The sequence below is a fragment of the Euleptes europaea genome, chromosome 9, assembly GCF_029931775.1.
Source record: "Euleptes europaea isolate rEulEur1 chromosome 9, rEulEur1.hap1, whole genome shotgun sequence".
Classification (NCBI taxonomy): domain Eukaryota; kingdom Metazoa; phylum Chordata; class Lepidosauria; order Squamata; family Sphaerodactylidae; genus Euleptes; species Euleptes europaea.
In genome coordinates this window covers 53,573,010-53,595,477 of record NC_079320.1, presented here as the reverse complement: position 1 = coordinate 53,595,477, position 22,468 = coordinate 53,573,010, and the positions used below count along the sequence as shown (strand labels likewise).

Genomic DNA, 22,468 nt, shown 5'->3' with positions numbered 1-22,468 from the left:
AATCCCCCACCCCCACCAGTGGCCAGAGTGGACTTACCGTAGGTAACCCTAGGTATTAGCAACCCAAATGGGTCACCTGCTGCAGCCCAGGTAAGTCCAGGAGAAGGTCCCATTTCAGACAGTGGTACACCACAGAAATGTCAATGCAAAGTGTGATGGTGTACAATTAGTCCTTGTATCTTTATGGTCTGGCTTACATATTTTTAATTGAACTGGTTTTTTATTCTATATTTCAGAGCAATTTATAGAACCCACAATATCCACTCTATCCGAAGATGGCCAGTGACAGATTTCACTTCTTATCAGAAGCAAAGACTGATGTGTTGTTCATTCTACATTTTTTCAGCAGTGTGCTTCACGGCAGTTTTACAGTAGCTTTGCAACACTGTGATTCAGCAAAAGACACAAGACACAAGTTCCCAGACACTTTCCCTATTGGCTCCAGAATTTAGGAAAAAAACCATTCCCAAAGACAAGCTCAGTTATCCTGTTTGTTATCTCCTGGACAGTGGCAGCTAAAGACATATTAATACCTGAAAGAGTGGTAATAGCCGCCATTGATCCAGTGCCTTTTGCCTTACCACAGCTGCCCCTCCCTCCTCCAGAAGTCAGAGGAGATAACCCTCCTTACCACTTCACTGTCCCTGTTCAGTAAAAATAGTATGGCAAACCACAACTGGCTTACAGGGCTTCTTGAACCCTCACAAGATTACTTCCTTTCATGAGAGTTCGGACACCCTTAGGTTGCCATGGCATCAGAAATGGTGGCTATAGTCTCACAAGAGAGAGGAATCTCACAAGAGTTCACAAATCAAGCTCCTATGCATAGCTAGCTTGCCATGCTGATTTAAAAAAAAAAGAGGTCTTGTGGGAGTGAGGGGTTAATGGTTCCTGGACAAGCAGCAGGTTGGCAAGTTATCTCATTGCAGAACCCTGGATCTTTGAAATAGTTTTTTGTAAATTCCTAGACTGTGTTCAACACAGTCTGGACTCTGAAGTCTTCTTCCAGTAGAAGAGCCACATATGGAAGAAAGGCTTGTTATGCTGAAGGGATGCTTCAAACTGACAGAAGAAGAAGAAGAGTTCGTTTTTATATGCCGACTTTCTCTACCACTTAAGGCAGAATCAAACCGGCTTACAATCACCTTCCATTCCCCTCCACACAACAGACACCCTGTGAGGTAGGCAGGGCTGAGAGAGTGTGACTAGGCCAAGGTAACCCAGCTGGCTTCATGTGCAGGAGTGGGGAAACCAACCCAGTTCACCAGATTAGAGTTCGCTGCTCATGTGGAGGAGTGGGGAATCAAACCCGGTTCTCCAGATCGGAGTCCACCGCTCCTAACCACCGCTCTTAACCACTACACCATGCTAGCTTGTAACTTTATCTAATAGAACAGATGGGATATATTTCATCCAGAACAATTGTTTCTTCTTTTATCAAACTTGCAGGCGTTAGTCCTTTGAATGGAACCAGATAAGATACTGCAGCTACCACCAAAACTCTCTCTTTGTAACCAGGTGTTAAAAGAGAGTAATCCAAAGAGGTCTTCTTAAATTGAACATTACTATTCAATGGGACCTGCTGCTAGGAAAGTGTTCTCAGGATTGCATTTAGGATTGCATTCCGAAAATGTTTTTCATGGTTTAATAGCTCAGAAGACTACCTTATTTAATTTTCTTCAGGGTTGGTGAGAATAGACCTTTAAAATCATGGTGTGAAACATCTCCATCCATCTTTTTTGTTTTTGAGGAACTCTTATTTCACTGTGTGTAAGAAAGTTTGCACGCTGCTTTGTGTCATTTTGGTTGTCCTCATAATAGGTAATGTGGATTGTGGTTTGTTTTTGGTTTTTGATTTTGGATCAGCGTGGCTGCAAAGAACTTTTGTCATATCATAATAAACCTTTAATGGCATATAAATTGTTAGAACCTTTGTCTACTTCAAGTTCTATACTGTCAGCTAGCTTCAGAAATGCCCTGGGAGCTCACAGTAGAACTCATCCCATAAAACAAGCAAATGTTCCCAATCCTACCTTCACCAGCAACAGCACAATGATCTCCCAAAGGCAGTAAAGAGATGAGATGTACTAATGAATATAAACATAGTTTAAAGAAATATTTTTTCTTTACGTTCTAGAATTTAACAAAAGAAAAAATGGAATTGAATTTGCTTAAGACTTCATCACCAGCGGCTCTGATATAAAAATATGAAATGCACAATGTATAAGACAGCAGCCTAGCCAGAATGACAAATTATGATTAATAAAGCCTGTTTGATCAGATCTTGTTGTTTAATTCATCATTTTAGGAACTCGTAAGCAGTGCAGCTATATTGGGCAGGGCACCAGAAAACACAGAGACACTAATCTTTGGAAGCTGTTTTAGTCTGTGCATTCTACTCTCTGCTTCAGCCCAGAAGTAACATGGGCTGAATATTAAGGTTCTATACATGCATGATGGAGTATCAATATGCTATAAGGGTAAATAAATACACACCAGATTAAGGTCAAGGAATGAGTAACATTAATACAGGTAGATAGCCCATGTTGTCTGAGAACTGATAATTCATAGTTTAAACAGATTAATCAGATGCCTTTAATGGATATATTATTTAATCCTAATCAAACACTCTGAACTGCTATACCACTATGTTTTTTTATCAGTCTTTGGACTCAGTCCTACTAAAGTTAAGAAATTCTAAGCCTCATTAACTTCGACAAGATATATTGTAGAAGGCTTTCACGGTCAGAGTTCATTGGTTCTTGTAGGTTATCCGGGCTGTGTGACCATGGTCTTGGTATTTTCTTTCCTGACGTTTCGCCAGCAGCTGTGGCAGGCATCTTCAGAGGAGTAACACTGAAGGACAGTGAGAGACACTGTCCTTCAGTGTTAATCCTCTGAAGATGCCTGCCACAGCTGCTGGCGAAACGTCAGGAAAGAAAATACCAAGACCACGGTCACACAGCCTGGATAACCTACAAGAACCATTCGACAAGAGAGTTGCTGTGTAATTCTTGCCAAATTTCCACAGAAGAAAGTCACAGTAATTTCAATGGGACTTATTCCCAAGAAAGTGTACATGGGATTGCAACCTTAAGCACCTGCTTAATTATTTCCTATTGAAGTTAATGGGAAGGGAATTTGAAGAGTTTAACTTTGCAGGATCACACTACAGTGTGAAGGAAAGGCCACCTTTGGAATTTTCCTTTTAATTCCATGTTAATGTATAACACATCAGATACAAAACAGCCTAAATAAATAAAAAGGGGGGGGTTAACTTTCAATTCCACTTATTAAAAGCCTTCCTCAATTATTAAGATTTGCTCCCAACGATCTACCTCTTAAAGTGATCATGAGTGTGTTTGTGTACAATTTTTTTCAAAACATATTGTCTATGCCACTGTTTTATTTCCAGTTTATATGGCCATAACTTGCTATGCACAGTTGATGATCAACAGTTCTATAAATCCTTGTTTTAAAACCCTTAAACAAATAAAATCAATGCATGAACCACCACCACCACACTTCAGCTACTACAATGGCAGAACGAGTACATTTTTGAGAACAAAAAAGACTTAATCTAACCCCCTAATACTCGCACATTGTAATGTTAAATTGGAAAACAGAAATAAATGCCTCCAGTATAGTGACTCTGGTGTGTGTGGAATGCCAGAATGTGCAATGGGCGATAAGGACCCCTACATGTTCCGATATAAGTCACAGCACTATCACTGCTCCAAAAAGCCTGTATTCTCAGCAGCATGCTGAAACTAATCACAGCTTTGTAGCAAGGGGATGCACAGTGCATCTTCTATTTAGCCTAGCTACTTATCACCAAATGCCACAACTGCTAGAATGTTTCCCCCCTATTTAACATAAGAACAGACTGGCAGCCAGCTACTTCCCTGAGCCAAGCCTCATAAACAGCAAACAAATAACCTAGTGGGAAAAACACACACAACTTGTCTCAAACATTATACATATTTGCAGTTTGATTCAATCACTGGCAGACCTACCAGAGATTGGAATCCAGTCAGGGCCGTCTTAACAGCGTTATAGCGCCCCCCGGCAAAGATTGCACTGGGCCCCCTACCTACACAACCACTCACAGGAATAAAAATGCAAATGGTCAATAAAATTAAAGATATATTTATTAGTACTTCCAACAAAATCAATGTTTAAGCATTTAAAAAGTATGCTGTACAGCAAAGACTAATCAACATAAATGTTTGAACAATATAACATGAGCCTTAAAAAGACAAAAATTTCAACATATAAATGATACATAACTGGTAAACCATACAGATGGAGATGGCACAGTATGAAATTACTATGAATTAAGTATTATTAATCAAGTGTTCTACACAAACATTTGTGAAATTTCTTTGCAGAGAATTGCTTTATAGTTGGCTTGAAGTCAATGGTCTTCAGGATGTCATTTTCTAAACACATGAGTGAAAGACAGTTCAAACGCTGCTGCCCCATTGTGCTGCGAAGCTGATTTTTTATAAGTCTTGAAAATGAACAGTTGGCCACCATCATGCACATGAACACTCTGAGTGCAATTTCAACATTGGGAAACACAGATTTCAAGTTGTCTGAGATTATTTTTCTCACAATTTTCATCAAGAACCATGTAGTACTTGAGATGCTCACATTCATTTAAAAGGTCACCATAGTCAAGGTCTTTGGGATACACATCAGGCAGATGTTCACACTTTTCGTTTAGCTCATCAGAACCAATTGTTTTCATTTCACTTTATACACTCTGCATGAGTTGGTATCATGATTCTGACACAAATCCAGTCATCCACGGTGTTAGCATTGTTAATGTTCCATAGCCCTGGATCTGTGTCTTGGATTGCAAACTCCTTTACTGTTACAGATTTGGGTATTTTATCTTGTGGAATGTCCCCAGCAGCAGGAACAGGTAATGATACCATTGGTATGTCTGCTGGATACCATACAGGTTACACTGTTCAAACACACAAATACAGGTGACATTCAAAGAAAGACATGAGTTTTTGTAGCAATGTGTCTACAGTAATTAATAGGCATCTCAAAACCAATCCAGAAGAGCTGAAGCCCTTCTGTCCCTGATTCTGAATAAAATAAATTTATTGTAATAGATTAAAGTTGCATGAATACAGCTTGGGCCAAACATAAGCTTACACCTTCACAGAAAACACAGCATTAGAAATTCACTATCAGATTCTTCACAATGCTTCTGTTTCCCAGGTTGACTACTATTACCTTTGAAAATCTGGTGGTTCTTGTATTTATTTAACAGGAACGTGATTTTACACTTATGGATTCTAGCCTACATCCTTCTGGTAACAGTTCTTATGAACAGCATCAGGAGCTATCCTCTACTACACTGGTCTTCAACCTTTCCAGATCTGGGATCTATTGAGCATGGGACCCACTGATCTCCAAACACATGATAGTGAGTCAGCTGATAGCATGAAGAGGGGGAACCAGAATTATTACATCATCAGTATTAAGACTAACACCATGGCAGTAGGCCTAAGGAACAATGGACAGAAAGGAAACATAAGCCAAGTACCTGGAAGTGTACCATAGTGAAGGGCATGCCAAGAGGCTATGTCCTGCCCTGATGGTCTTCTTGATATGCATACAAAGAAAGGCAGGAAGTATGGCACCCTTGCTGTCTATGCAGGTCTGAGCTTATTGGACTTGATTTTTTTTTTTTTTTTGTAAACCCAGAATAAGCCGAATACCCATATCAGTAAATATGGGTATTCGGCTTATTTCCTGGTTTACCAAAAAAAAAAATTCCGGCTCATTATAGTCTATGGGAATTTTTTCCAAAGCTCCTGTGGGGGCATTCTTGGAGGTAGAGTCCATTGGTTTTCAGGTTCAAAAGTTCAGCATTGCCGAGGACTGCTGACACCTCAAAGTCTGGGGCTCCCTTCATATCTGGGGTGCATAGCATGATGTCCATGCAAATTAGCTTGAAACTGAGGGAAATGGCTTAAATGCAAGAAAAATAAGGAATGATAAACATTTATTTTGGTGGCAAATGACATCCTGTGAACAATCCTTTATTATAGTCATCAAAAAACTGATTTCAAGAGATGGTCATAGTGTGGGGAAATGAAGCCTCTACTCAGGGTGACCTTCAGTTTGAGAGCAGGTTTTCGGGGGGGGGGGTGATATCAGAGCCAGCCGAAGTCTTGACCATGGGGGCTGTTCTGAAGGAGCCTGCTCATCCGTGAGAGTGAGGAAGTCTCCTTTGGAAGCCTGGTGGTGTGAGCAGTAGTTGAAGCAGGCTCTTTTTAGTTGGAGGGTATATCCCTCCGGATAGGACTTGGTGAGCCCCATCTTTTAAAAAACCCTTATGCTTGATCCAGATTAATCCACTGAAAGTAGATGGTTGATCAGACTAAATTGGCTCCTATTACATGACCCCTACCTCAAAACCAGTCAAAAGATAGAAAAATGAGAGAAAGCACAGAGCCATGCATCTAAGCAAGGACGACTAGCCAAACCTGAAAAAGTCAAATAATTATTTGGCTTTTTTGGGAATCACCTATTCAGCTTTGGGCAGATTCCCATGTTTTGATATTCAGTCACCCCGAAACCCGAATATTGCCGAAACAACTAATTTTGGGTCTTGTAGGTTATCCGGGCTGTGTAACCGTGGTCTTGGAATTTTCTTTCCTGACGTTTCGCCAGCAACTGTGGCAGGCATCTTCAGAGTAGTAACACTGAAGGACAGTGTCTCTCAGTGTCAAGGGTGTAGGAAGAGTAATATATAGTCAGAAAGGGGTTGGGTTTGAGCTGAGTATTGTCCTGCAAAAGTATTGTCCTGTAAGTATCAAGATAATGTGCTAATGAGGGTATGGTATGTTAATATGGAACCATTGTATCCTGAAGTGATCTGTTAATGTGTGTAATCCAGAACTAATCTGTATGGCTATTGTTGAATGTTGTCTTTGTCTGGAGGTTTTTCAGGGCAGGAAGCCAAGCCTTATTCATTCTTAAACTCTCCTTAAGAATGAATAAGGCTTGGCTTCCTGCCCTGAAAAACCTCCAGACAAAGACAACATTCAACAATAGCCATACAGATTAGTTCTGGATTACACACATTAACAGATCACTTCAGGATACAATGGTTCCATATTAACATACCATACCCTCATTAGCACATTATCTTGATACTTACAGGACAATACTTTTGCAGGACAATACTCAGCTCAAACCCAACCCCTTTCTGACTATATATTACTCTTCCTACACCCTTGACACTGAGAGACACTGTCCTTCAGTGTTACTACTCTGAAGATGCCTGCCACAGTTGCTGGCGAAACGTCAGGAAAGAAAATTCCAAGACCACGGTTACACAGCCCGGATAACCTACAAGAACCAATGAACTCTGACCGTGAAAGCCTTCGACAATATTTTAAACTAATTTTGGGTTTATTTTCTGTTTGGGTATATTGATATGCACAACCCTACTTTTGACCTAACAGGAGGAGCCAACCACTGCACTTAGCCTAAGATTTGAAGATCAATATCCTGCCTAATTATAATAGAGACCATCAATGGACTAAAATAATTCTCCTAAGAGAACCTGTCTGGGATTTTCAAGATTTTTGTGACTTAATGGAATGATGAAAGGGGCTAAGACAGCTCTTGCATTTCTTGTATTACTATTTTAAATTGTAAATAATGTTGGGTTGGATCTTACAGAATTCCCCCCCCCCCCCCATGAAAGCTTTCCTCTGGTGCAAGGAATCTTTGCAGCAGCAAACTGCCTCTTGCAACAGATAAAGGCTCTTTACACTGGAGGAAAGCACAACCATTAATGGAAAAGTTCTGTAAGATCCAGTACTTGTTGCATATTGTCAGAAAGACAGTATGTAAGTACCACAAATAAATAATAATTCAATTATGTGCTGTGTGTGTGTGTTAAATGCAATTGTGCCCTACAGCAACAATTTTAAGTCTAAAATGTACAGCAATTCTATACAAGCATATATCATCCCCTCCCTCACAACACACGTTTATATACACATTCCTAAGCATCCCGTTCTTGTCAGTTTACTAACCTGAAAATGTGGTGTTTATTTCACATAGGGTTATCAAACATGAAAAATATCAGGGCCCCATCAAGTCGCAACCAATTTATGAAGTCCCCAACAAGAGGCTTTCAAGGCAAGTGAGAAGCAGAGGTGGTTTGCTATTAACTTCCTCTGCAGAGTCTTCCTTGGTGGTTTCCCATTCAAGTACCAACCCTGCTTAACTTCTGAGATCTGACAAGATCGGGCTATACCATACCACTCCACACCGACAGGGCCCTTTACTAGGGTTGCCAACCTCCAGGTGGTGGCTGGAGATCTCCCACTACTACAACTGATTTCCAGGTGACAGAAATCAGTTCCCCTGGAGAAAATGGCCACTTTGGAAACTGGACTCTATAGCATTGAAGTCCTTCCCCTCTCCAAATCCCGCCCTCCTCAGGCTCGACTCCCAAATACTCCAAGTATTTCCCAACCCGAAGCTAGCAACCCTACTCCTTTCCTATGATAAATACAGAAATTTGGCATGTGCAGATTGCCATGTGGGGAAGTGAAAATCAGTATCCACTAAACGTTCTACACAGCTAATGAAAATACCATAACTCAAGGTTCCCTTGCATCGGTTTACTGTACAGTTAATTGACTCTGGATCTTCTTACAAATTATATGTCTTGGGTAAAAAGATATGCAAATAACTGAAACTGACATTCTGAGAACTGGAATAAATAGATTGTCATCTGCCTTGGGATTGGTTAGAGGGAATCAGATGCTGGGAAATGGATTTCTAATTGATGCTGGGACATTTACCTGGCGACATCTCAAACTTCAGTTCTGCCTTAGAGCTAGAGATGCTGCTGTCGAAAGAACTACAGCTTGCAGTTTACTGGTTTTAAGTACTGTAAATACTGGTCATGCCTCATGGTGAACCTAATCCTCCTTATGCTGTAATACTAGCTTGAAGCTACTATAGCAGCTATATCCATGCTTGCATTATATAGCACCAACTAAATTATATCTTTTTATTTGGGTTTACAGTGTTCATACTGTACACAAAGAATTATTAGCATACTTACAGTGTACACATATTCTCAGTGTGCAGTTTTATATGAAGTTAGGCAGATTTGCATAATGACTAGCATGATCTTCACCTCTTATCTTCTAACCATCCTCCACAATAGATATGTCCATTAAACCCTTTGCACAAAAATATTCCCATCATAAATACACTATACATCATATAGACAGGCCAATAAAAGCTAGTTTAAGTATGAGGGGCAAGTGTTAAGAAGGTTCACCTTTAAAACAAAATAATTTTCAAGTATATTAAAATTTTCCAGCATCATTTACCTATAACAGTACACACCATTCCTCTTATCATTTAGTTTGACCTCCAGTGCTACACAAAAATAACCTACATCTTTAAGGTTAATCTCAAACATGGTTACAAATGAAAAATGTTGCTAAGGCACTTCAGATCCATCAAACCAACCTCAATGAATTTTTGGACACTCAAACTTGTTTTGCCCTCTTTTGCTGTGGAGATCTTAAGATAAAAAAGATGATGTTATTGTATGTGACAATTTTTCACCACCTGTCAAAACTGAAAGTAAAAACCTGCAGAACATCTTACTGACAACACTTATGGCAACATGGGGGTGGTTGTAGAAGACTCTCATTGCCTCAACATTTCCTTTGTACTAGAAGGTGTTGTTGCCCAGCTCAGTGGTTTAAAACAGTTTCCCCTAGCTGTATGTATTTTTTTTTTTTTACAATTAACTAGTGGTCTGGAGCCTGGCCTATATAAGATTATTTCAGATCAATACATGAAATTCAGCCTGTCTCTCATCCTCAGCTCCTGGCCAGGTGCATCTGTACTTGGTGTTCCTTTCAAATAGTATTCTATTGGACTTTTATTACCCTCTCTTCATTGCTCTTGATTATACCTTGCTTCACCCGTCCTTTCTTTGTGTACTGACTTGACAAGAATATTCTCCCCCCCCGTCACCTCATATGTTTATCATTTTAAAAAAAATGCCTTCTAGAGTCAATGCACTTCTTGGACTGAAGAACAGTCAAAGCACAAGCCAAGCTCATTGGGTAACTTTAAGTCATAAGCGTGCTTTCAACAAGACACATAACTAATTGCAAAAAAATGCCCAGAATTCAGAATGGTTTGGCACAGTTCCATCAGAAGTCCATCTAATGATGTGCTACTATTTTTGGCACAGTGGCCAAGTAGTAGCAAGTGTGGGGGGAGCTGAGCTATTTACACCATCTGTCACTTTTCATTTCACCTTGTCTCCATTCCATTCTCTTTTTACATGTCAGTATACCCACAGTCAAAAAGGTCACTGTGTGATATTTAGAAGATCAACTATTTATAAAGCATTATGTTGAAATCTGCATGAACCCCAAACAGATTGCTCCCCTAGCACTTCTGGCAGCCACCGAGAAGCAGATGCCTACACCAAGCAGCCAGCCATTCTAGAAGGTGGAGAAACTGCTGAATTTCAAGCTGACGGTCAAGATCCTCTTGACAGGAACTCTGAATTGCTTAGTCACCAGCTGGGAGGAAGCTGATCATTGGATTCCTCCTGAAAGAAGGAAACCAGTTAAGGGAAGAAAGCCAGTAGAAATTTCCAGTGGTGGAAGGTGGGCAATTTCACCTATTCTCCCCTCCTGTGGCAAACCTCCAACTCCCCTGCTGCTGTCTGCGGTGGTTCCCTGCCCACCCAGAAGCAGCAATTTGTGGTGCATTTTGGGATGCAGCAGGAGAGGGCAGGCAGGGAAGTCCTGCTGCACTGATGGAAATCCCTTCAGGGCCCATCTTCTTATGTGCTGAAGTACCTCCTGCTCACAGGGTCTCTTTGGACCCAATCCATTGCATTATGCTAAAGAACACTTTGAGAAAACATAAGAGCTTACAGTTTATACCAGGGGTGGGTATACACCCTCTTACGTCCACTTGCCGACAAGCCAAGTGTGTATGGGTGTGTGGAGGGATAGAGACAAGAGTTGTGCTTGGCCAGGTGCCTTGGGAGCAAGAGGAACCCTACTGGTATTGTCTGCACTTTAGCAGCTTACTTGGGTCCCCTGGGATGAGAACCAGCCCTGTATGCTGAGCAAAATGGTCTGGTGTGCCACTGTTTGGCATGTATGCTGGGGATTGCGGGCCCTTGATCCACACTATTCCCCCAGTTTAATACAACAATGGAGAAAGAAAATAAAGGAAGAGGCAATGGAGATTTTGGGGCAGACAGAGATGACAACAGTGTTATCAGGAAGTTGAAGGCAGAATGAGAGAAGAAACATTATTTATGGTGTGTATACCCATACCTCTTTTGCCTCAATTAAATGAGTTGGGCAGGTTTTTGTATTACTTCAAAAACCTGCTAAAACTCAAGCAAAACTGCAAAAAATTAGATCTGCACCAAAGGGAAATAAAACCAGACCATTCAATTCTCTTTGCAAAAACATTGACCATGTGTACCATGCTTTGTCTATATGAAAACAGAACCTTAATATATCTAGACATAGAAAGATGCTCACTAAAGTCTTTCTGACCTTTTACAAATTAAATACACAAGTAGAACACTTACAAGTAGGCAATAAGAAGTTACACGGATCAAATTCTAATTTACAAAAAAATGCATGGTACTTTGAGTTTCTGGAGTGTTATGTGAAACATGCTTTTAAAATGGCACTGCGCAAACTATACCTTTTAAAAAAATACTGCTGCTTTCATAAAATATTCCATTTGCAATAGCAATTAAGGATTAGTGCTACCACCACTATCAGAATGCTTTGCTTTGGCAAAAAAAAAAAAAAAAAAAACTAAGCAAGAAAACATACTTTATGAAAGAACATTGTTCAAAACAATGAGGATTAACCAAAGGCAAGAGACCCTTTGAAGTATAGTTGTAGTTTAGTTGTATCCTTCAGTAATATGAGTATAAGATTTTTATGGTAACAAACATGAAAATAATCTAGAGCTCTGTCGTTGTCATGTCTTGCTAAGAGTTTTTAAATCTAGAATGCTAGTACTTAAACCATGCTGACCACCTTGTGCTGTATTAGTTCAAACTCTTAAAATGATACTTCATAAATTATTTACCCAGAATCCAACTTCTTCTGTGGTATAGAAGAGTTCCTCAATGAAAACATTAAATCTGTTAGATTTTTATCTTGCCTGTTTCCCAAGGAATCAGGATGGCATTACTTCTCTGCCATTTTATCATCACAATAATCCTGGGAGGTAGATTAACCTGAGAAAGAGACACTTGCGAAAGACCATCCAATGAGTCTCACGGCAGTGTAGGGATTTAGCTTGGTTTTAATTGTTTAAATGACATGTATTTGTGTTTGGTTTTCACGACTCTTAAGACATGTTTTTATCGTAAATGTTTTTTATCTATTAGCCACCTTGGGGTCTTGTTGAGGGCAGAAAGCAGGATACAAATTCCTAGTCCTGCATTTTATCTACTACACTTGTGGCCATTGCACAGTGGATAAGAAAATTGGGATGACTGCAAGCTGCAATGAATGCAGAGATGTAAAGTTTCTCTGTCTAAGCAATATGAACAAGACCAGAACCAACCTGAACAATTTCCTCCCCCAAGCTCTTATTAGTACATGAAGGACAAAAATATAAGCATCGTCTCCTTCCTGGTCTTTTAATGTCTTTCTCAAGGCTAACAGCAGCACAGGGGAAGGACATTCCCAAATAAGGACCTCACTGCTCCTATTAGCCTTTTTAAAAAATGCTGGGAAGCTCTGTTAGTTGATGTCGCAGCACTTTATCTAATGAGGTGAGCTCACACGATCCAAGGAAGTTTCCTCTAAAACACTTTCCTTACATAATGAAGTGTATTGCTTTTGTCTACCGAAAACTGTTAACTGAAGTAGCTGAATAATGAACAGAACTCTGGTACAAGAAAACTTAACAATTCCCTTTCTATTCATTAGTTTGAGGAGGTCAGAATCTATGGTACTCAACTGGTGCCAGTGTCAAATAGATACACATCCTGGACAGAATGTTTATAATAATATCTGACACATCTAACTTGTACAAGTTCAAAAGTCTGCAATTAAAGCTCTACTAGTCTACTTTTATGACAATGTATGGATCAGTATTTCTAAAACTTCTGATAGCTAAAAAAAACATAAAATATTTATTTTAAACTTTGTAAAAAGAGAATTCCTTAATCTTAGAGGATTCAGTCCCTTTTCTACTTGTGTCCTAAATTAAATGAGACAAAGTTATAGCAGTGAACCATGCAAAGAAAGAGTAGGCAGCCTCCTCTCTAGATGCCGTTCTTGAAAGAGGATATATGTGTCTTCACTGTAGTGATGCACATTTTCTAGATTAGTTTTGGAATTATTTTGCCAATCCCATATTAATGGTTTGTTCCAAAGAGTTAAACTAATTGAACAGTGATTAGTAACATGAAACTGTTCAAAACACAGGAAGACATGTCATGTTGCCAAAATTTTGAGGAACATTTGTTGAACGAAGAGTTCCATCTTAATATTTCATACTACCTGGGTTAAACATACAGTTTCTTGTTTTCCCACCCACATTATCACAAATTCCATCTATTTATTCTCAATCCCATATGGTATTTTTTGCACTTTTCCCTGAAGCATCTGCTGCAGAAAGATATGTGGAGCCAAAGAGTTACTTTTGATTTGAGGTGACAACTTTACTGCAGTATTTGCTCTAACTTCTTGAACAGCATTGAAATGTGCTATGCTGCTTACTTCATTTGCCATCACATGATGCTTCCCCAGTATACTGTGGGAAGGAGGGGGAGACCAGTGAAGGCAGTGGGACTAATGATGCAATATATTCAAATCGTATTTCAGCAGTATGTGCACATGGACTCATGGACACATGAAGCTGCCTTATACTGAATCAGACCAATGGTCTATCACACAGTATTGTCTACTCAGACTGGCAGCAGCTCTCCAGGGTCTCAGGCAAAGGTCTTTCACATTACCTCCTACCTAGTTTTTTCAACTGGAGGTGCCAGGGATTGAATCTGGGACCTTCTGCATTCCAAGCAGATGTTCCACCACTGAGCCACAGCCCCTCCCATGAGCCACAGCCCAGAATACAGAGTGACAGGACAAAATAAGACAAATCCAGAAGGTTTTTCTGAATGCACAAAGCTAGTCCTAGAATAACTTTCAACTCGGAGTACAGATGGAAAGTAGTTGGGCACTTTCAGATTTTAAACCTTGACATAAGACAGGCAGGTAAGAAAGAGCTGTCTTCCAAAGGGTGCACTTTTCTGCTATTCCTTGTAATTTTTGCTGCTGTATCTTGGAGCATGGTTTTTTGGTGGCACCAAATTCATTTATAGTCTCTATATTAACACAGCACTTCGCACAACAGTAGCTAGACGTCTATGCACAGTGGTTGCAAGTAAGCCAGAAAGTCTCCTGTCCAAATTGTTACGGCCAAACAGGACACGGTGGCATCCACAGGACCAACCCAAGGATGCCACTATCTTAAAGCAATTTTTAAATGCTGCAATCAGCCCTGTAGCACAGTGGGCTGAGGCACTCTTGTTCCCCCCCACCTCACATCTTTAAAAACGCCGAAACAGCTGTGGGAGGGGGGAGTCATTTTAGCATTTGAAAAGGTACAGGGGAAACAAGCATCTCAGACCACTGTGCTGTGGCCCTAATCAGGATCGGTCCCTCATGGTATTTTTAAACGGCTTTAAAATGGCTGCGGCATCCACAGGATGGACATCAAGTCTGGTCCTTAGTTGTGACAAAATTTCTGTCTCCATACCCCACCCACAATATACAATAATAACACTAGATGACTGTACAGAGATTGTTGTAGAGATTGCTGGGATAATATGAGCGGAATGAGTACTAAGCATTACAGACAACAACCGCAGGCCCAGGACCTCTGGCACTGTTGCTGAAATCCCAGCAGGTGTCAGGCTACCATCTTCCGAGCTGCTTGAGGCCTCCACAGGCTTCAAGAGCAATCGTTCATGACTGAAATCTACAGCAGGAACTGGCAACCTGGAGGATACAAAGCAAGGATTAAACCTCATGTGCTACCACCCAGCTTGGTTTACTTTAGGGAAGGGTCTGCAGGGAGACCAGTGAAGGAAGACTTCCTATACCAATAAGCCAGAGCAGATCAGATGATAGTCCCCTGTCCCTTTGCAAAAGCAGCCTGAGCTATTAGGAAGCCTTTTTGAGTACAGACTGTCTTCACCTCGCTTCACCCCACCCACAGAACAGAAGCTGGGTCTATCACAACCCTGGGAGCGCATACGTGAAAGCATCAGTATATTCCAGCAAATAGTAGAGAACATGTGCTTTAATTAGCAGCAAACAATGTGCAGTGGAGGGAGTGTCTTTTCTACTAACACTGTTGTGACAGAACTTCAACTATTAAATAATAGAATTGATATATAAGGGTTATTTCCCTTTCTTATAGAGGCTACAGTTTTGACAGGTATTACTTATAATCTATTTTTACATGACAGCGTAGCTTGATATATAATATATGTTCCAAAGAGATTTAAATGGATAATGCTTAGCCAGATCTAAAGCAAAAGTAAAGATACAAATATGGAACTAATTTACTCTAAGCATCCTACCTGCACGCATGGCATCTTTTTGAATACTTTCATAGTCATGCCAGTCCTTTCTTTTCAAGCCATCTGTCCAGGTATAGAGTTGTCCATCTCCAAGCCCCATTGGGAACATCTGCAGACACAAAAAAATATTAAGATCAACTAAATGAAAAAAAAAATTGGCACCTGTAGCTAGCAACCCTAGCCAGGCCTGGCCCTAATGAGTTCTCTCTCAAAGGCCAAAACAGACCTGGGAAGGGCCCTCTCCCCTGCCTTTTTACTCAAAGAAACCAAGCCTAGAATCTGTGGTTGCCTAAAGCCACTGAGGCAATCCATTGTTTAAAGCTTCAGGCTCACCTTTTATCATTTTCAGATTTTTTTTTTTTAAACCAAAATGTATGTCTGTCTCTATGTGTGTGTTATATTTTTCTGCAAACTTGGGGCCCCTTTCGGGTTTGTAGAAATATTTATCTTGCCTATTCAAAGCTCCAGTCAGTATCCAAAGATTTGGCCGACTTTGCTATTAAAATATAAATATGAAAAATTGTCTCTCCATGTTGCATAAAGGAGAATTATCAGATTTGTATATCTTTAAAGCACAGCAACATGAAATAGCATAGAATTAATCCCTCTCTACTATCAATTAAGTCGGCAATTTTCATTGCTTGCTGAGGTTACTAAGAGAGATTTTCTTGCCCACATTTTGAGATTATGAGTAGAAACATCAACCAACTTATTAAATGCTGTAAGACCAAAGGGAAAATAGCACAGCTGCATGTATTCAATATTTTTTCATTGCTTTAGTAGTACATTAAACAGACAAATGTTCCCCTACTCAGCTTTTGCCCTGTCAGTCATGCTTATTTGCTTTCGCTTGATTGCTTGAAATTGTTTCTTTTTTTTCCCCTTGGTGGTAGGAAACTTTGTTTAACTATTCAGAAAATTCCCTGCAGATGTTCAAATTTCCCTAGATAATACAACAATTTCTACTGCTCCCAATTAATGAGCCCAAAGCCTGATTTCAGCCAGGAATGGCAATCATAATTTACAGAAAGGAGTCAAAGATTTAGGAATTGGTTTATTTACTTGTTCTTCTACTTACTGCCTTTATTTTGACGGAATGATGTCACATCATGGAAAACCAGTTACTTAAAATGAAAACATAGTCTGTGTTTATGATTGTAGCGATTGCTCCTCAACACATAAACACGCAAATCCCCTTGTATGATCAGGATGAGAAAAATTAATTAGAATTGCAGGAAATGTGTTTCACTTGCTTCCCCAAACTGATATTAATTTGAAGTCATCCACTTTTCTCGATGAAATATATTAAATGCTTCCCTCTGAAGACTTATGTACTAGACAATTTGTGTTTTTTTTTGGGGGGGGGGAGGCACTCAATGATTAATTTCAGTCTAAGATTTACAAATTGCGATACCAAGGCAAACGTCTGAGAGTTTTGGGCGGTTAGGGGTTTTTGAGTCTTCTCTATTTAATTAAAAACATGATATGGCTCAATGGGCCAAAGCAAAAGATAGTCAATTTACGGAGAAAAGGTCAGGATTATGTCCAACAGCCTCACCCATACCTGTTAAACTAAACTTTAATCCAGCACTACTGCAAAGATTCTATGTCTAGAAGAAGAAGAAGAGCTGGTTTTTATATGCAGACTTTCTCTACCTTTTAAGGAGAATCGAACCAGCTTACAATCTCCTTCCCTTCCTCTCCCCACAACAGACACCCTGTCAGGTAGGTGAGGCTGAGAGATCGCTAAGAAAACTGTGACTAGCCCAAGGTCACCCAGCTGGCTTCATGTGGAGGAGTGGGGAAGCCAACCCGGTTCACCAAATTAGAGTCCACTGCTCTTAACCACTTCACCACGCTGGCATATGCACATATGTAGACTCTATACGTAAGCTCACAACAAGGCAAGGGAAATGCATGACCCACCCCAACCCCCTGCTGGTAGAGTGGTATTTTTGTTCACAAAGAAGCACACTGGGAAGCATGTCCAGTTAAAGAGAACAGAGAGAATGTATTTAGGAAGTCACAATTACTGGAGAGAGACCTCAACAGGAACAATTCTGTTCTGCAGTCTTACCAGAAAGCCCAAGGTTATATGCCCCAAACTTCACCTGGGAGGTTGGTCTACAGGCATGGGGTAGCCTCTGAAAACGCTGAAGACCAGAGATAAAACCACACTATTCCACACTGTGCTTTGTTCTTCTGTTCTGAACAGTCTATAATAGTGTGTGTGTGTGTGTGTGTGTGTGTGTGGATCAGTATCACAGTTACTTTTGGAGCTTTATCTCTATCCCTTAATTTTATAGAGGAATTAAGTACAATGACCTCAGAAGCCATTTATGAAGAGGAGAATTCAGACATAATCATTCTTCTAATGAGACCTGTTGGGGTGAAATGAACATTAGTGACCCTTAGGGGATTACATTTAATGAAATGTTCTCCATGAACACACAGTAGGAGACTTTTTCTTATTCAGGGAGCCTGGAGCGGGTTTCCAGGAATTTCTCAAAACATCAGAGCTGTGTTCCAAATGAGGAATTTTAAATTAAGGGGGTGTGAAAATGTGAAGCTGTCTGCAGTTCTAAGCTACCAATTTCCCTTGTCAGCATCTGAACATCTAGGAGGCCTTCCCTTTTGATGTTGATCTGTGGCGTAACAAGATTATTTTAAAGCATTTTAGCAATGGTTTCCTTGACGTACAGTGCAATTCTGAGCAGAGTCACACCATTCTAAGCCTAGTGACTTCAATGGAACTTAGAAAGGTGGAATTCTTAGGACTGCCCTGTTTGTGGCACCTAAGGGCAGAGAAACCTCTGTCTCAGAAACTCAGTTACAGGAATTCTATTTGTGAATGGGTGAAAAAATAACCTCGACCAGAATTCCTATTGCAGAGCGCATAAGAAAACCAAGAACCCACAATTAAATGCAACAGTGTTGCTAAACTGCATAAAAAGATAGGTGTTTGTGAGATTTCCCCCCACTATCTGTTCTTATTCTTAAACGAAATAAATAATGCTAGAGGACAACAGGTAGTGTATATAGCATGGTAATATGTGAAACCACAAGTATGACCAGCAGCCAGTGGGAAAGTGTGGAAGAAGGAAATATTGGCCATTTTAAATTAGCGTGATGGAGACGCCCTTTCTATAGGGCTAAAGAAAATAAAGTGAGTTGTGACAACCAAAGTTTGCTTCTGAACTGCAGCATTTTTTGTCAAGTGTGTTATGTGTCAAATCTTGCAGACTAAAGGTTGTGGCTTTCTGTATTGAGTCAATCCACCTCAATGTTAGGTCTTCCTTCCTCTTTTCCTATTGCGTTTAACTTTTCCTAGCATTATTGTCTTTTCCAGTGAATCTTGTCCTCTCATGATGTGACCAAAGTACGATAACTGTTGTACTGATGCTTTCTGCATCAGTCAGGCCCAATGTAGAACAACGTTTCCATAACACCTGGCACCAGAGGTACGCAGCAGTAGCATACAAGTAGACTCCAGCTAAAACTAGACATAACTTTTTTGACAAGTTGGGTCAGGGTATACTGCACATGCATCCCCCCCACACACACACACTGGGCAAATAATACCCCAAGCCATTTTGGATCAGGAAAAAGGCTGAAGCCCCTCATGTCACAGTCCTAATGTGAACCAGGCTGGTAAAGTATGGAGGAAATTAGTTCCCCACAGCTGCTGTCCGATGGTTCCTATGACCCAACTTGTTTAAAAATGTCACATCTAGTTTGAGCCTTGATCAATGTGAGTGGGATTACTCATAATGGAAACCCATACAAGTGTTACAATTCACCACATGAAGCACCACTTTGCAGAAGCATTTTTTGTTAACAGATAAATGCTGCTATTCGAATTTGTCCACACCACTGAAAGTCTCTAAAGAGAAAATACCTTTTCGTTAAGTCTGAGCATGAAATACATGTAAATACCAGGAACCTCACCATGCCTGTTCAGGGAAGAATGTTAATGAGCTGGCTTTTAATAGCCTGTTCCTTTTCATGTTTTCGCAGAAGTCCCTGTGAGTTCAAGTGATCTATTCTTAAGTAAATGAATAGAGGATGAGTTACACAACCTCCTTTACGGAAATGTAGAAACATTTCCTAAATCAGTGCCACAAAGCTACTGGAAGAAATTGTTACAGTGGTATTCCAGCCCTTTGTGCTGTTAGAACTGATGAGTACATTCACTAGGAGGAAGGAGAGGAATACTGAACTAAAAGCAAACCGAGCACCCAAGTGTAATATTTGTCTGTGTGAGCTGTCAAGTCACAGCTGACTTATGGAGACCCAGTAGGGTTTTCAAGACAAGAGATATTTGCCATTGCCTGCCTCCGCGTCACAACCCTGGCGTTTCTTGGAGGTCTCTCATCCAAATTCTAACCAGGGCTAACCTTGAGATCAGATGAGATCAGGCTAGCCTGAGCTATCAAGGCAAGAGATGTTTGGAGGTATTTGCCATTGCTTGCCTCCACGTGGACTGAGAGAGTTCTGAGAGAACTGTGACTGGCCCAAGGTCACCCAGCAGGCTTCAAGTGGAGGACTGGAAAATCGAACCTGGTTCACCAGATTAGACTCCACCACTCTTAACTACTACACCAAGATGACTCTTAATTGTAAAGGGGATGATAAATGTCAATTTGATGCTGTATAGCCTCCTCCAACCCTTGATTTTTTTGTACCCCACAATCCTCTGGCTTTCCAAAGTAAGAAGCATAGATTTATTCATACATTTTAATATGAATGCAGAGTCTCTCAATTCAGGCATATATTTCTCCAGGAGCTTTCAAGAGGAAGTAGCTTGGTTGCTTGAATACTCCAGGGGAATAAGAATCCAGGAGAACCATCCAAAGCTCCTCACATCCTTGGACATAAGTGATGACCCAGGTTTGCAGGATAATACCCAAGGATCTAAGAATCTCTCTCACAATACTGACTTTCTAGCTAATTCAATAATAAGCCCAGAAAGGGCCATCAACACACCTCACTGTCAGTAGCAGTGAGTCACACCTGCCGCCGATGCCAATTCAATTGTCTGCAACTGGACACATTTCCTAGTCTCCATTGCATAATTTAGGTACTGTTCTTTGGTCTCCCTTACAATAGAATACTTCAGTTGGCCTCTGACAGCTCAAATCCTGACTAGAGTAGTAACATTTTTGGAAATTTAAAAGCCACTGGGGAAGGGGGGCGGTCTGTTTTCCCTTCCAGAAACAAAACAAAAAAAACAGAAATTTGGGGGAAATTGAACTATGTACAATGCTTACTTTCCTATCAAGTCTAAACTTCTTTTACTGATTAAACGACATGAAATACATCATTTATAACTAAGCTAAAATATAAAATTGTACTATTTGGAATCTTGATGGAATTTAAAAGTATAAATCTGTTTATTTTCTATATGAAAAATTGCAAATATACCCAATACTTGATAAAGAGTTGCAAACTGCTGTACCCTGTGGTACCATAGCACATGCATCTCAAATTTTTGCTTTCTGACAGGTTGGCAGAAAACAATTTCTGTAGTAAACAAAAGAAAATGTATTATTTGGACAGGAACTCTTTCATGGGTCTTTTATGCATGGCTGTTTCACTTGCTGTCATCCCTCCAACGACTTCGGGTCTTTGTGTTGAGTATGCATGCCGTTTCCGACCGTCAGAGGTCGACTCGCTCTCCCCCTGCCTTTCCTTGCATTTTGTCTGCGTTTTCAAATTTGAGATAAAACCGATCTTTGAAAACATGGGCAAAACATGGGGAAGTGCAGGGGGAGAGTGAGGCAACCTCTGACGGTCGGAAATGGCATGCATTATCAACACAAAGACCCGAAGTCGTAGGAGGGTTGACAGCAAGTGAAACAGCTGTGCATAAAAGACCTATGAAAGAGTTCCTGTCCAAATAATACATTTTCTTTTGTTTACTACAGAAATTCTTTTCTGCCAGTGAAACAGCCATGCATAAAGGACCATAGTCACAAAACACAGAATGGCCAGCATGTCTGAATGTTAAGCTAAACTTTATAATATTGAAAACACTGAACTTTACAAATATGTATTATAATTATACACATTGTAACATATACATTGTTGCCAAAGTATTTACATTTAAACAAACAAAAAATCTGGATCCCTGGCAAAGGGGGGGGGCTTCATGTCTGGCCCCTCTTCAGGATCCCATTGCGTTTCTGGTGCCAGGGTCTCAGTAGGTGGCTTATCTGAGTCCTGGGTGTCTGTGTATACAACAAACCCAAACAGTGCCTTTTATTCCAGATAAAATGGAGGAGAGAAGAATGATGTAAGCTACTTTGGATCTCTACAGGGCAAAAGTTGGGGTATAAATGAAGTCAGTAAGTGAATACACGGGAGGGAAGGTATAGCCTGATCTCATCAGACCTCAGAAGCAAAGTAGGTATTTGGATGGGGACTACCAAGGAAGGCTCTGCAGTGGAAGACAATGACAAACAACTGTTGTGGTCTTAACAATATACACGATTAAAAAATATACATAGTTGCAAACTGCAGCATTAAAGTTGAACTAAGCCAGGAGATATGGCATCTAAGAGAGAAGATTGTTTATAGCGTATGAAGCTTCTGCTTCTCACTAGTCTGGAAAGCCCCTTGCTGGGGTCACCATAAGTTGACTGACTTGACAGCACTCACTCACATAAACTCGTGTTCTAGTTCTCCCTGTGTAGGGGACACTGTTCCCGGGAAAGCCCTGACACGGGGCCCTTTTCTGGATAAGACATTGGCTTCCTAATAGTCCCAGTTTTTCAGGGCAACTGTGCTGGC

The 22,468-nt window shown here is 40.4% G+C and overlaps 1 protein-coding gene across 2 annotated transcripts in view; it reads right to left on the bottom strand.

Moving 5' to 3' along the window:
* Nucleotides 1-22,468, bottom strand: part of GALNTL6 (polypeptide N-acetylgalactosaminyltransferase like 6) — a 620,684-nt gene that overhangs the window by 366,424 nt on the left and 231,792 nt on the right. For both annotated transcript variants that reach the window (XM_056855291.1, XM_056855292.1), the window contains exon 2: nt 15,677-15,785. In XM_056855291.1, the coding sequence (XP_056711269.1) occupies nt 15,677-15,785 (109 nt within the window). The remainder of the gene's footprint in view (nt 1-15,676; nt 15,786-22,468) is intronic.